General features: G+C 39.4%; 1 protein-coding gene across 2 annotated transcripts; it reads left to right on the forward strand.

Moving 5' to 3' along the window:
* Window positions 1-644: 644 nt before the first annotated feature.
* LOC120124881 (zinc finger CCCH domain-containing protein 48-like) lies at window positions 645-15,843 on the forward strand. 2 transcript variants are annotated; one of them, XM_039143448.1, is made up of 9 exons: window positions 648-1,367; window positions 1,632-1,727; window positions 13,603-13,692; window positions 13,805-13,906; window positions 14,287-14,433; window positions 14,580-14,699; window positions 14,775-14,834; window positions 15,205-15,302; window positions 15,409-15,839. In XM_039143448.1, exons 1-9 carry the CDS (start codon window positions 918-920, stop codon window positions 15,542-15,544), a joined length of 1,299 nt encoding a protein of 432 aa, XP_038999379.1. In that variant the 5' UTR covers window positions 648-917; the 3' UTR covers window positions 15,545-15,839. The 2 variants fall into 2 exon arrangements, with proteins under 2 accessions (XP_038999380.1, XP_038999379.1); XM_039143449.1 differs by lacking the exon at window positions 1,632-1,727 and having other exon boundaries at window positions 645-1,367; window positions 15,409-15,843.
* Window positions 15,844-16,700: the final 857 nt, after the last annotated feature.

The following is a 16,700-nucleotide window of genomic DNA, read 5'->3' on the forward strand; positions in this document are numbered from 1 at the left end:
TCATCTGTTTGTTCATCAAATACTTGAATATGATCTTTAGCATATATTTTTCTTTTATATTTCGTAAGATCCATTGCTTCATGCAAGTTGGTTTTATATTTGCAGAATACTAGAAAAATAAACTGAATCATCAGGGATCAACGACTTCTAGAAATTGGGTAGCTAGAGCAAGACCTTGCTTTCGGTGATGCTAGAATGAAAATGTAATTAAAATAGGTGTTGGTGTTGGGGAAAGAGAGGGTGGACGGTGGAGGTGGAGGTGGAGGTGGAGGAAGAGAAGAGAGAGTGTTTTTGACATATTATATAATTTTATTTTTAATTGATTTTTATTTATTCATATAAAATAAATTAAAAATAAATGTTGACGTGGCGTGTTTTATTGGTCATTGAGATTTTTTTTAAAAGAGTTAAAGTTAAGGGGGGCGAAATGTCCCGAAAAATAGTTTAGGGGGCAATTAGGTATAAATGGTATAGTTTAGGGGTCAATGGTGCATTTAAGTCTAAACTTATTTATGAATTAAACCAATATAAATAATCAAATTGAAAAATCTGATAATTCAGGGGTTACGAGTGTAATTTAAACCAAATCTTAAAAGACTTCATAAACGAGCTGAAAATATAGTGTAGATAATGTAAAGCTAACGAGATCTTTTTTTGTTTCCTTTCACCGCCTTCTTTCCCTCTCTCCACGGCGACGGCCAACGCGGCACTCCTGTTACTTCCCCTTATTAAACCACCCTCCTTATTTCTGAGTTATTGCATCACCAAATAGATAAAAGAAAAACGACAGGTTTCGGTCGATTTAGGGTTTTAGTGATCTCTCTTATTTCCAGATTCTTTCTTTCCGAGATTTCCCATCTTCATCCTGACCTTGTTCCCATCCATAATTTGTTACTGATACAAAAGAAAGGGTGATTATGGATTTAGAAGGCCGCAACAGGCGCGTCTTTAATAGACTCGGAGGTCCATCAGCTGCCCCGCCACCTAACGCCACCAAAACCCAAAAAGTTTGTTACCATTGGAGGGCTGGTAAGTGCAGCCGTTTCCCTTGCCCTTTCTTGCACCGTGAACTGCCTTATCCTTCTGGCGCCACCTCCGCAGCCGCCAACGGATCGGGTGCACCCAAACCTTTTGCCGATGATTCTGGGTTTTCGAGCCCGGCCCCACGAAGAGGCCCCAACTTTAATAATAATCATAATAATAGTTGGGGGAGAATGGGAGATAATAAGGTGGTTAGGAAAACGGAGAAAGTATGCAATTATTGGGTGCAAGGGAACTGTAATTACGGGGAGAGGTGTAAGTTTCTACATTCCTGGAATTTAGGGGAAGGTTTTACCTTGTTGAATCACCTTGATGGGCACCAGAAAGTAAGTGTCTTTTCGTTCCTTTTCTTCTTTTATGGTTTTAATTTGATATGAACTTTTGAAGAACCATTTGTATTAGCTTAATCTTTGGAGAAGTAAATCAAAAAGCTAACTGTGAGGGTGGGAGAGCTCAAGTCCATATAAATCTTACAAGAAAAACTCGTATTTTTGATGGGGGAGTCAAGTTTCTATCTTGCAATGAATATAACATATTCTTAGGAGTACCTGACTTTGTTGATGATGACGATGAGTTTGTTTTGTGGGCAGGTTGTTACTGGAATTGCGTTGCCGGCTGGTATGGATAAGCTCTATACGGGGAGTCAAGATGAGACTGTGAGGGCTTGGGATACCAACACTGGTCAGGTGTGATGAACTTTGTTTCGTTTTAGTAAAACATTTAAAGTTTTAATTAGTTTTTAGCTTTTTGGAAAGAATAAATAGATTTATGTATGTTCCAAACATGATGTGTTTTTGTAACCTCCAGACCCTGTCTGTAAGTTAGACTCAAACCAAAGTGGCCACATATCCCATTCATAGATTTTTTTTTAAACAACTTATAAAACATTACAGGTAATATTAAACAAAATATCGATAATACAAATATATATCCAAAACGACAGCAAAATACATGTCACCAAACATAACTGAAAAACATATAGAGATATACGTTCGTACAAAATAAAGTAGTTGATCTTCCCTGATGTCAAATCTGCTGTTTACTGTATGATGTTATCTGAAAAAGGGTAAAACTATAGAATGAGTTAAAAAGCCCAGCGTGCTTCAAACAGTGTATAAAAACATATTAATAAAATATTCTAGTAAAATCATTTCATCAAACATGTTTGTTTTATTTAAAATATGAACACTATCCCCATCCGTCACGAACAAAATGTGTAGGCTCCCCAGAACCATACACCCCGTCACGTCCAGTAAGGCCCTGAGCACAAAGCCGAGGAGCCTGCAAGTATTCTTCCTCCAACAATATTTCCCCCTAATGTCAGTAATAAACAAGTATGTATTCAAGTGAAATTGATGAATAATTCATGTTTTAAACAAAAATCATATACCGAAATACAAAAATCAGATATCAGGTAATCAATATTCAGAAATCAAGTATCATGTCATAACAGTATTATGAATTATCACCAGTCTAAAACAATTCAAATAATATTTTTAAAACAGTAAAATAACACTGTCATGAAACACACCTGTAACAGTCTGAGAAATCAGATAGGGAAGCTTATTACTGGTTTGTCGATCACGCTCTGCTGCAGCGCTAGATCCTACGAATTGGAAAAATCCATATTGGAATCCTAATAGAATTGGAGAACCATCGCGTGTTAGTGAGAGAAGCTCCCGCTTCTCTCTAGGGCCCACGTGTTTTAAAAAATAAAAGTGGTTTCTCCTCCGACAGTGTTTCGTCGTCCGCTGCCGCCGACGTCAGCAATCCGCCGCCATACTCGAACCACCGTTTGACGCCGTTTTTTCCTGTGATGGTCGTGTGCTCAAGGTGAACACAGATCTGGACCTTTTTTTACGAAAAACTGTGTCATTCGTCGCAGATCTACACTCCGTCAACTGCAGATTTACGCCGCCTCCCGCCGGCCGAGTTCGACTCCGCCACATTACCGATCGCAGCGCCTTATTGCGACCTAATCTCGAGCTTTCTAGTGTCGAGCATCGTTAAACAACTGAGAAATCACCATGGAACCCCAACCCCCGTCTCAGCCCAGCCGTCTTCGAGGGTTTGTTTCAGCTGGCGTGAGACATTCTACCGTCCCTCCTACATCATTTAGGATTTCACAACTCCTTGAACCAGACAGCAGTGGTGCAGCCGGTGATTTTCCTATGGAGTCTGCCAAGGAACTAGAAGCGAGAGTAAAGGCTCTAAAAGCACTAGTGGCAGATTTGAACAAGTGGGTAAAGGATTTAAAAATGAAGGAGAATGCAGTTTCACCAGGCAATTTTCTCAGAACCTCTGGATCCGCCGGTGCAGCCTCTTCTTCTTACTCCAGTAAAGGCATACGTGAAAATGAGAAAGAAAAGGAGAGGTAAAAGTTTCGGAAACGGAACAAATGAGATTTTACCAGACGCATGCTAGCCGGATTGAGGCAGTTTGGTAACTTCCCAATTCCCCCGCATGCTGCTAGGAACGATGTTCTGGCAGCCTTGGCACGTGAGGCTGGTTGGACAGTTGAGCCCGACGGCACCACTTACCGACACTCTCCTATGCTCCAAAATCAACAAAATTTGGGAACTTATTCAGCGAGGTCGGGTGATAGTCCATTATCATCCAATCCTTTGAAGAAGTGCTTACAAGAAGGGAAACATAGAAATGGAAAGCTGTCTTTAGCACACGTAAAACCAGCTCTTTCTGTTGCTCATGTTGATCATAATGGATCCAAGGAGATCAATTTGAAAGGGTATTCCAATGTAAAATTGTTCGAAGTGGTGGGAAGTAGAAGAAACGAGTTTAATAATCAGTCAAAGGAAGGCCAACCAAATATCGTCAATGAGTTCAGAAAGGGTTGTTACACGATTTTTATCGAGAACCTTCCAGAGAAGATCCATTGGAAGAGACTTGGATCTATGTTTGGCTCACATGGTCAAGTTATTGATGCATTCATTCCCAAAAAAAGAAACTCGAAAGGGTTCGCTTTGGGTTTATTGCTTTGCTACAATTGAAGAAGCAAGGACAGCGATTTCTAAGATGAATGGTAATCATATTTACGGCAACAAAATTAGAGTCTCTCTGGCTAAATATAAACCTAGACAGTCTTTCTGGCGAAAGTCCTCGACAGCTGTTCAAAGTAAGTATGGGATGGAAGATCTTCCGAGGTTTAAACACTGTGAAGTTGAGGGTGCTGTGGACGAAGATAAACTTCAAGTGTTGAACAACTGTCTTGTTGGGTGGTGCAAGAACTTTATCAAGATTGGTAATCTTGCTAACCAAATACAAGCCAAAGGACTAGCGGGTTTCACGCTAATAAGAGCTGCTGGAAATGTAGTTCTAATGGTTTTTGAGGACTCGGATTTGTTGAGAAGCGTGAAGGAAGATAAGTTAGAGACTCTTGCAGAATGGTTTTCCAAAGTGGAAACTTGGTCAGAGAGTCTTGTGGTGGAGAGTCGGTGCGTGTGGTTAGTTTGCGAAGGTATTCCTTTTCACGCTTGGAATTGGGATACTTTAAAAAACATAACTACTAAGTGGGGCAAGTTAATAGCAATTGATAACAGTTGTGAGTTCCCTTAGTCTTTTGACTGGGCTAAAATTCAAATACTCACAAATGCTCAAGGGAGAATTGATGAGTTGTTAGAGTTGAAGGTCGGGGATAATTTATTCAAAATCTTGGTGCATGAAGTTGACCCTTCAAACCTAATTCTTGGGTCCCTGAAGATTGCGATATCTCTTTAGAACTTGTTCCTCCAATTGGACTGTGATTGTTTGACAGCTGTATTCAGAGGCGTTTTTTAGTTTGTGGTTGTAATTGTTGGTTTTTTTTTTTGTTATCTTACATCTTGAGGTGTATTTTAGAAATAGGGTTATTGTCTTAGGGGCTTTTTGTTTGAAGATGTAAGATTTAGGTGATATGGTCTGTATTGGTTTTTATTCCCCTTTGAGGGTTCGGTGTTACCACTTGTACTTGGTCTTCTATTTAATAAAATATGAGGTACTCTTTTCTCCCTTCCAGTGTCCTTCAACATACTTCTAAGTATGTGGAAGAATATGAAGGGAGTTTTTAATGAGATCTCCAACTTCTATCAAAAAAAAATATTAGAATCCTAATATAAATAATCTTTATTTAATTTACGGAAACCCGGGTTCTTGTAGTACGCGATTCAGGCTGATCTGACGAACGAACAACTCCAGACCTAACTGATTCACGCTCAGGTGAAACACGAGTACCTTCATAAAATATTTTATTGAATCAATTCCTTAACCAAAACTCAAATAAATAATAAAAATATTAAAATACTAAGCCTTTTTGGGTTCACATGCTCAACTCGGGGATTTCGGGTAAGAATTTGGCAAAACAGACTTAGGAATCATATTCAGGACGTCGAAAAACATAAAGTATGACCTTCCAAAATTTTGAATTCTTGGTCAAAATCAAAGTTAACAAGCTTGACTGACGATTTAGAGACTTTCGGGTTTGAATTTGGTGAAACAGACTCCAAAAACAGATTCGGGACGTCGAAAAATGTCAGGATAGGTATACTCGAAAAAGATTAAAGGTCGTTTACTGGTCGGTCAAAATTATGGTCAAAGGTGGTCAACGGTCAACGGGTCGGGTCGGACCGGTCAACCAGGTTCAGACCGGTCAAACTGGTCAAAAACCGTTTTTTTAAACAATTACAGCCGAGCAAAACATTCCCCACGCGCATGGGGGCGCGTGGAACATATTTCGGCGTCGGAAAATTCACGAAAAAAATCCTAAAAATTATTTTGAGTGATTTCGAGATACTTACAAAGCGCGGTTCAAATTTTTGAACCGCGGAGAGCTCGATTTCAACAAATCGGAAACTTTGACCGCTTTACCTTCTCACGCGCCGCCGTCGACGGAGACCAAGGATGACACCGACAGACTCGAAACTGCATAAGGAACACGATGGTGCGGGAGGTGTCGAAAAAGAAGCAACGATCGGCGACGAATTTAAGATTTTCTCGTCGATGAAGCTAAAAAACGATGAACACGATGATGTTCTTCGCTCGATGATGAACACGATGGTGTTTTCAAAACAATGATCGGAGGTCGAACGTCGTCGGGATCGTGGTTGGAAGTTGAGATGCGTGGGGGGTAAAAAGTTAGCAAATTGTTCTGGTATGAAACCAGAATCAATTTGCACGCATATAAGAAAAAAAATCTGCCGACACTCCTTGGAAATATTCAGTGATTGGTCACTGAATTTCCTTCACTTTTTAAAACAGGCAACAAGTTTTAAAAACTTCCAATTAAATCCTCAAATTTCACCAATTTACTTAATTAAAACCTCAAATTACAATTATATATTTTTTTCAATTTTCCGAGTTACAATTCTCCCCCTCTACAAGAAATTTCGTCCTCGAAATTTACCTTATGAAAATAGATGAGGAAATTGAGCATCCATCGACTCCAAAGTTTCCCTAGTAGCTTCTGAGGGACTACGATTACTCCACTGAACTTTGACCATTGGAATACGTCTATTCCGAAGAACTCGCTCATCTCTCTCTAAAACCTGAATATGCTCTTCCTCGTATGACAAATCAGGTCTCAGCTCTACCTCATCAACCTGAATGATGTGATCTGGATCTGGACGATATCGCCTCAACATAGACACATGAAAAACATCATGAATACGACTGAGCTGGGGAGGCAACTCAAGCTGATAAGCAACAGGTCCAACTTTCTTCAAAATACGATACAGCCCAATAAATCGCGGACTCAATTTACTCGTACGTCCAAATCTCAATACCTTCTTCCATGGGGATACCTTGAGAAAAACCTGATCTCCAACCTCGAACTCGATATCCTTACGTCGCTTATATGCGTATAATTTTTACCTATCAAATGTCTCTTTTAAGCGATCACGGATCAATATGACAATATATTCAGTCTCTCGAACCAAGTCTGGACCCAAAGTTTTTCTATCATGCAACTCTGTCCAACATATTGGAGTACGACATCTACGTCCATACAAAGCCTCGTACGGTACCATGCGAATACTCGCTTGATAACTATTATTGTAAGCAAACTCAGCAAACGGTAAGAAATCTTCCCAAACTATCACGGAAATCAATCACTAAACCCCGTAACATATCCTCCAACACCTGAATAACTCGCTCAGACTGTCCATCAGTCTGAGGATGAAAAGCTGTGCTGAAATTCAAACGAGTACCCAGAGCCTCGTGCAAAGCCTTCCAAAACCTGGAAGTGAACCTTGGATCTCGATCAGATATGATGGACAACGGTACACCATGAAGTTTAACAATCTCTGAAATGTACAACTTAGCCAGTTTGTCCAGAGAATAATTAATCCGGATAAGAATAAAGTGCGCTGACTTGGTGAGTCGATCAACAATCACCCAAATAGAATCCTTTTTGGAAGGAGTTAGGGGAAGACCAGTAACGAAATCCATCGTAATGCGCTCTCATTTCCACTCAGGAATCTTAATTGACTGTAACAATCTAGATGGATGCTGGTGTTCTGCTTTAACCTGCTGACAATTCAAACACCTCGCCACAAAATTTGAAATATTCTTTTTCATACCAGTCCAAAAGTAGCGCTCCTTGAGATTATTGTACATTTTGCCCCGCCAGGATGCATAGCATAAGGACTACTATGAGCCACCTGAGAATAACCCGTCCAACTCATCATCTTAGGGTACGCAGTAACGATCGTGAAAACACAAAATACCATCCTGATTCACAGTATACTCTGAACCCGTTCCCTACTTAACTTGTTCAATAATGGGAAACAATGAGCTATCCAGAAGTTGTTTGATCTTAATCTCCTCGGCCAAAGTAGGTTTAACCTGCAACTCTGCTAACAGACTATTATCATCAAATAAACTCAAGTTGACAAATAATGCTCTGAGATCTGATATTGCCTTACGGCTTAAGGCGTCTGCCACTACGTTAGCCTTCCCTGGATGATATTCTATCTCTAAATCATAGTCCTTTAGAAGCTCCAACCAGCGACGCTGTCTCAAATTCAATTCTTTCTGAGTAAGCAGATACTTCACTCTTATGATCAGTATAAATATAACACTTTTCTCCGTATAGGTAATGTCTCCAGATCATTAAAGCAAAAACTACGGCAGCTAACTCCAGATCGTGAATAGGATAGTTACGCTCATGTGGCTTTAATTGACGCGAAGCATAAGCGACAACCTTCCCATCTTGCATCAAAACACATCCTAATCCAGAGTGAGAAGCATCACTGTAGACAGAAAAGTCCTCTGCCCAGATTCAGGCTAAATCAGCACTAGGGCTTGAGTTAGCACTAAGGATCTCAGAAACATTCTTGGGTTGCTTCCAGTTCAGAATAGCCTCCACTTTGCTTGGATCCACTCGAATACCATCATCATAAACGATATGTCCAAGAAAAGTCACTTCGCTGAGCCAGAACTCACACTTGCTCAACTTAGCGTATAGTTTATTCTCCCTTAGAGTCTGTAGAACAATCTTTAAATACTCCTCATTTTCTGCTTCAGTTCGAGAATACACCAATATGTCATCGATGAACACAACTACAAATTGGTCCAAATAAGGTCGAAACACCCTATGCATCAGATCCATAAAAGCAACAGGGGCATTTGTTAACCCGAATGACATCACTAAAAACAAATAATGCCCATACAGAGTACGGAAAGCAGTCTTCGGAATATCCGAGTCTTTCACCCTGAGTTGATAATAACCATAACTCAAGTCTATTTTTGAAAAGATAGAAGCCCATCGAAATTGGTCAAATAGATCATCGATTCTGGGCAGAGGATATTTGTTTTTAACCGTGAACTTGTTCAGTTTTCTATAATCAATACAAAGTCTCAATGTCCCATCTTTCTTCTTGACAAAGAGAACTGGGGCTCCCCACGGTGATACACTGGGTCGGATAAATCTCCTGTCCAACAACTCCTGAAGTTAGACTTTTAGTTCCTTAAGCTCCTTTGGGGCCATACGATAAGGAGCCATTGAAACCGGGGAGGAACCAGAATAGACTTCAATCTCAAACTCAACTTCTCTATCCGGAGGTAATCCAGGCAACTCCTCAGGAAAAACATCGGAAAATTTCTTGACAATCCGGATGCCTTCAATATAATATTGAGAACTCCTAGTGTCTAAAATATAAGCAAGAAACGCCTCAGAACCTTTACTGATCATTTTCTCAGCTACCAAAGCAGACACAACATTCGTAAAAAATCCACGGCGTTCCCCGATCATTACAATCTTTCGATTATCTGGGGTCTTCAGAACAACTCTCTTGGTCTCAAAATCAATATTTACTCGATGTTTGTTCAACCAATCTACGCCGAGAATTAAATCAAACTCTTCCAAAGGTAACTCCATTAGGTCGGCCAGAAAAATTTCCTCATTGATCTCTATAGGACACACTCTAAAAATATTATCCAACATTATGGACTTGCCTAAGGGACTTTGAACTATCATCGAATGCTCAGTATTCTCAATAGGAATATTTAGACCCTCAGAAATAGAATGTGATACATAGGAATTGGTAGAGCCACTATCAAACAATGCAAAGTAAGGAACTGTTGAATAGTAACAGTACCTGCAGTCACATTAGGCCCATCACGATCTTATTGAAGTCTGGCAGTGTAAGCCAATGAAGGCTGTCTAGCCTCAGATCTGACTGGACCCCTACTCTGCGATACTCGGCCTCTATTAATTGATCCTGGAGTCTGAACAGTACTCTAAGTACGAGCGGGAGTACGAGCTGGTGTCTGAACAGAATGAGGTGTCTCTGGACAATCCTTCAAATGATGGTCACCATACCCACATTTATAACAAGTGCTCAATTTCATCCTGCATTCCCCAAAATGATGTTTCCCACAGTAATCGCATGTTGGCAAGGACTGCGACCCAAAAGAACCACCATGTCTAGAAGATTGAATAGCTGAAGAACCAGATGCAACAGGTCTGACACTCTTACCACCTCTCTAAAGGACTCACCCCTGCCTCTCTTGCTAGGGCGTATAGAAGAATCAACAGAACCAGAAGGCCTCCTGAATCGGGTTTGAGTTCGATCACTATCTCTCTTGTGCTCCATACCCAATCGCTCTATTTCCTCAGCAGTCTTGACTATCTCAACCAATGCATCAAAATTCCTCTCTCGGTGGGTAGCGACTCGACTCCTGATCTCATACCTGAGTCCATTCTCGAACCTCAAGCATCGATCTGTCTCAATGTCAACAAGTCCAGGAGCATAACGACTCAATCGGATGAACTCAACCTCGTAGTCCATAACAGACATGCTATCCTGCTCCAGATTCTGAAACTCCTGAAGTCGCTCCTGCATGGATCTCTCTCCGATGTAGCAACTCCGGAAGCACGTCTTGAAAAGATCCCATGTTAACTGGTTTCTCGGAATACTACCAGAAATTGATTGCCACCATCTGAAGCTCTCTTTCTTCAACATAGTTAGGGCCCCCTTCAACTTCTGTTCAGGTCTGAGGTCCATCTCATCCATAATCCTCTCTGTGTCCTCCAGCCAATACTCAGCGTCTGTCGGAGGTCCACCAGTAATACCCTCGAATGGAACTACTCCAGCAGCAACTAGAGAATTTAAAATCTCAACCGCAGTCATATTACTAGGGGCTCTGGCAGCTCTCTGAAACATATGGAATATAGCTTTATTAATGGCATCTTCGTTCATGTCAGTATCCTCATCTCCAGTGACGGGAAAATCTCTCATAGGAGTAAACTGATCATCATGAGAAAAGGTCGGATCTACTTACGGAACAGGAGGATCACGTGGTGATATCGGATCGTCTATCGTAACAGAAGGTCGAGCAACTCGCCCTCGACCACGTCCACGTCCTGTCCTACGACCTCTAGCAGCACTCATCGTTGGATCTATAAGGCTCTACAGAAAGAATTTGAAACATATGTCAGATTAGCATTAGGGATCTCGAGAAAACTTTAAATTATAAAATAAGGTGAAATGTTTTTTTTCATAATTTCTTAAAAATCCAAAGTTTAAGACCCATATACAGTCCGAGTGTTTAAACCGAAGGCTCTGATACCACCAAATGTGACCCCCAGACCCGGTCTGTAAGTTAGACTCAAACCTAAGTGGCCACATATCCCATTAAGAGTTTTTTTTAAACAACTTATAAAACATTACAGGTAATATTAAACAAAATATCGATAATACAAATATATATCCAAAACAACATCAAAATATATGTCACCAAACACAACTGAAAAACATATAAAGATATACGTTCGTACAAAATAAAGTAGTTGATCTTCCCTGATGCCAAATCTGCTGCTTACTGTCTGATGTTATCTGAAAAAGGGTAAAACTATAGAATGAGTTAAAAAGTCCAGTGTGCTTCAAACAGTGTATAAAAACATTCTAATAAAATATTCCAGTAAAATCTTTATCAAACATGTTTGTTTTATTTAAAATATGAACACTACCCCCATTCGTCACGAACAAAATGTGTAGGTTCCCCAGAACCATACACCCCGTCACGTCCAGTAAGGCCCTGAGCACAAAGCCGAGGAGCCTGCAAGTTTTCTTCCTCCAACAATATTTCCCCCCAATATCAGTAATAAACAAGTATGTATTCAAGTGAAATTGGTGAATAATTCATGCTTTAAACAAAAATCATATACCGAAATACAGAAATCAGATATCAGGTAATCAATATTCAAAAATCAAGTATCATGTATCATGTCATAACAATATTATGAATTATCACCAATCTAAAACAATTCAAATAATATTTTTAAAACAGTAAAATAACACTGTCATGAAACACACCTGTAACAGTCTGAAAAATCAGATAGGGAAGCCTATTACTGGGCTTGTCGATCACGCTCTGCTGTAGCGCTAGATCCTACGAATTGGAAAAATCCATATTGAAATCCTAATATAAATAGCTTTATTTAAATAAGATACGGAAACCTACGGGTAATTCTCTTAGTACGCGATTCAGGCTGATCTGACGAACGAACAACTCCAGACCTAACTGATCCACGCTCAGGTGAAACACGAGTACCTTCATAAAATATTTTATTAAATCAATTCCTTAACCAAAACTCAAAATATTAAAATACTAAGCCTTTTTGGGTTCACGTGCTCGACTCGGGAATTTCGGGTTAGAATTTGGCAAAACGGACTTCGGAATCATATTCAGGACGTCGAAAAACATAAAGTATGACCTTCCGAAATTTTGAATTCTTGGTCAAAATCAAAGTTAACAGGTTTGACTGACGATTTAGAGACTTTCGGGTTCGAATTTGGTGAAACAGACCCCATAAACGGATTCGGGACGTTGAAAAATATCAGGATAGATATACTCGAAAAAGATTAAAGGTCGTTTAATGGCCGATAAAAGCTGGTCAAAGTTCTGGTCAAAGGTGGTCAACGGGTCGGGTCGGACCGGTTTGGACCGGTCAACCCGGTTCAAACCGGTCAAACCGTTTCAGACCGATCAAAAACCGTTTTTTTAAACAATTACAGCCGAGCAGAACATTCCCCACGCGCAGTGGCGGCGCGTGGGACATATTCTGGCGTCGAAAAATTTACGAAAAAAATCCTAAAAATTATTTTGAGCGATTTCGAGATACTTACAAAGCTCGGTTCAAATTTTCGAACGACGGAGAGTTCGATTTCAACAAATTGGAAACTTTGGCCACTTCACCTCTTAACGCGCTGCCGTCGACGGAGACCAAGGATGACACCGGCGGACTCGAAACGGCACAAGGAACACGATGGTGCGGGAGGTGTCGAAAACGGAGCAACGATCGGCGACGAATTTAAGATTTTCTCGTCGATGGAGCTAAAAAAAATTGAGACTTTGACTTGAAATTCCCGGCGTTTGACAGCGTTTCACTTCAATTAATTTAAGGGATTTGTTCCTCGCTCGATGATGAACACAATGGTGTTTTCAAAACAACGATCGGAGGTCGGACGGCGTCGGGGTCGTGGTTGGAAGTTGAGATGCGTGGGGGGTAAAAACTTAGCAAATTGTTCTGGTATGAAACCAGAATCAATTTGCACGCATATAAGAAAAAAAATCTGCCGACACTCCTTGGAAATATTCAGTGATTGGTCATTGAATTTCCTTCACTTTTTAAAACAGGCTACAAGTTTTAAAAACTTTCAATTAAATCCTCAAATTTCACCAATTTACTTGATTAAAACCTCAAATTACAATTATATATTTTTTTCAATTTCCCCGGTTGTTACAGTTTTAATCGATTTCAATAACATGTCTGCATAAAACTGTCTGTTCTGAAATTTGTAATACTATTATTTCCTGATTGGTAGAAGTGTCCATGTGAAATATCAGATAACCTAAAGGCTACTATTTATATTTCTATGGAATCACTAAAGTGCTAAATACCCAAAGGGGTCTTGCAGAGTACCTACTACTTCATTATGTTGTGAAAGTGAAAGGAGATCCACTTTTTGCTAGAAGTTACTTTCAGTAGTCTTCTTGTGCTAGTGTTTGTTGGCAACTTTTTTATTGTTATGTTTTGTCTGATATCCACTGTGGCCTTCTATGTAGTGTATGGGTGTGCTTAATCTTGGTGGTGAAGTAGGTTGCATGATCAGTGAAGGTCCTTGGCTGTTTGTTGGCATAACTAATGTTGTTAAGGTATGCTTCGATGGAAATTCTCTGCCAGTTGTTTCTTCTTTGTTGTTGGTGTTGTATGAAATTAGAAGAACGATGATTTCCCATTTCTTAATCACTGACAATCATGTTGCAGGCCTGGAACACCCAAACTAACCAAGAGATCAGTCTTAGTGGACCCGTTGGGCAAGTTTATTCTATGGTTGTGGGTAACGATTTGCTCTTTGCTGGCACACAGGTAATTTTCTAAATACTAGAATATTGTTATAGTTTCTTTTCATTTAAATTCCAGGTTCTGCATGTGAGTCATGAGTACGTCATCACATATTCTGTTTTGGGTCCTGCCAAATTATTTTGCGACGACGACTTGTTAATTGAGGCAATTTTCTTTTTGGGGTCCGACATTTGTCTTTTCATAAAATTTCCCCTTACCTTGAAAGATCTGTAATATGTGAAATGGGCTTTTTCCACAAGATTTGAGGAATCAAAATTGGGGATTTGTGCTGGATGAATCTCTCTGGGTCTTGATTTTGCCATACCCATATCATTTAATACTATGTCTCTATTTCTCTAGCACTTCAGCCCTGATCCTCAGGTAACAATATCTGTTTTCTGCAGGATGGTACCATTTTGGTATGGAAATTTAATGCCGTCACTAACAGCTTTGAACCGGCTGCATCGCTTAAGGGTCACACCCTTGCAGTTGTATCATTAGTTGTTGGAGCTAACAGACTATACTCTGGTTCCATGGACCATTCTATAAAGGTAAGGTAGTTTGAATATCCTGATTGAAAAATATTGTAGTTGCAGACCACCATTTTAGCATGCTTTGCTTTATTCCTATAATTTCGTTTTTTTTCCATTCGTAGAAATTTATCATTTTTGCTTAATCTTTTAGTTGTTTCTTTCAGGCCTGGAGTCTAGAAACTTTGCAGTGTCTACAGACTTTGACAGAGCACACTAATGTTGTTATGTCCTTGCTTTGCTGGGAACAATTTCTTTTATCTTGTTCATTGGACAAAACAATAAAGGTTTGCGCTATTTTTTATTTATTCCATCTTTTTTTTTTCTGCCTAAATTCCTTGGATTTATGTTTCCCTGTGTAGGTGTGGGTAGCAACTGAGAATGGAAACTTGGAAGTAACATTCACTCACAATGAAGAACATGTATGTTGTTTCATTCATACATTATTAGTTAAACCAGTTGGGTGTAAGATTTTAAGATAATTTATGCAGGATGAAGATTTAGTAGTCAGGTCTGTTTTGGAAAGTTTCTTGGATTTATTGTCCATTGCATCTATTCTAGATATAGACATCGTCAAAGCTTGGATTTGCTCACTTTAGCGCAAAATTCAAATGTCTCTAGTTTTAATTGTTTATCTGGTGGTTTAATTCCCAAAAAATGTGAGGAAGATTTTTGTGTGGTAAATGATTTCAATCGTCTTTTAGCCCTTTCTCCCCCCCCCTTCGGGCCCCCTTTCTGAGTTTACTTCCAAGGATCTTGAAATGTTATTGAACTGTTGGGTGCTCTTTTTAGGGTTTGTTGAATCTTCGAGGAATGCCTGACTCAGAATCCAAGCCCGTTTTGCTGTGTGCATGCAATGACAATTCTGTCCGCCTCTATGATCTGCCCTCGTAAGACTTGCTTTTTATCTTAGTACAGACATCTACTTGTTTCATCATTTTGGGGTCCTTTTGCGGTGCTTATGGGAATAGTATGTTTCTATCCTTATGATTGAAGGTTCTCGGAGAAGGGTAAAATTTTTGCCAAGCAGGAGATCCGTGCAATTGAGGTTGGCCCTGGGGGTCTATTTTTCACTGGTGATGGAACTGGTTTTAGAGTGTGGAAGTGGGTGGAACCGGTTCCCAAGCCTTGAAGTGTTCTAGCATCCGCAACATATGAATCAACTATGTATTTATGGTGTTATTGTTTTATTTCTTCTCATCCTTTGCTTTCGGGTGAGGTGTTCTTTTGTAGTTTCGAGCTTGCAGAAGAAATCAGCGAGTTAAGAGAAAACAAGTACTAGGTTCCTGGTGTAATGTTTAGTAGCACCAAGCCCTGCACCTTAGTGTGTGTGCCATAAGTTCATATAGAGAACACTTGATAACTCATAAATTTGTAGCAGTCATTGAATTGGAATTTTAGATGGAACAACTTTGCCCTTGGGATCTTTGCATTGAACTCATCTCACATGAAAAGATTGCAGAAACAAAGGATTTAGAAGTCGATTGTATAAATAGTTTCCACTTTCCATGTGCTACTATTGTATTTGTGAACATTAGCATTCTCTGAAAATCGTTTGGACAACTAAACCATGTAAATTTTATTGAATCTTTAAATTAAGTAGCTTGCAGCAGGTGGAGTAAGTGGGGGTCATCTCATTGTGGGCAATTCCCACTAGGGAAGTCTTGGCACCAGCTGGAGTGGCACTCAGAGCAGTTGATAACCAACATTTGTTTCTGGACCAATATTAAGCTCGGCGAAAAGCACGACGAACCCCAACACTCACTCAAGGGCTAACACATGGCATGGCCCCTTCCTGCAAGCTCGAATTGTCAGGCACTTTGAAACACTGATCTACAGGAATGCAAAACACACATTGAAAATCAACTTCTATATTACCTCAGTAGTCCAAAAGAGTTATTTCAATCAAATTAATTTCCTATATATCAACAAAGTGACCTACATATACACAATACGCTTCTCAACACAGCTGCCTAATATGATTTTGATATTCTTAAAAATGTATATAATAAATTATTCAATTCGATTACTCCAAAAAAATATTTATATTATTTTAAAATTAGAAACTACTTAAATTTTATTATTTTATTTTAAAATGAATGAAAATTTATTTTTCTTTGTTATTTATGATTTTAAGATACAAAAAATAAAATATTTTTCATGTTTGGTTCTGTATTGAGGTATTCATCTTCTTTGAGTTTAGGATTTCAATCAAGTTATCAAGTATTTTATTTTAATCAAAGGTAATTTTTTTTAAAAAAAATATTTTCAAACCAATTAATATTTAT

Source organism: Hibiscus syriacus, unplaced genomic scaffold, assembly GCF_006381635.1.
Source record: "Hibiscus syriacus cultivar Baekdansim isolate YM2019G1 unplaced genomic scaffold, ASM638163v2 tig00110429_pilon, whole genome shotgun sequence".
NCBI classification, from domain to species: Eukaryota; Viridiplantae; Streptophyta; class Magnoliopsida; order Malvales; family Malvaceae; genus Hibiscus; species Hibiscus syriacus.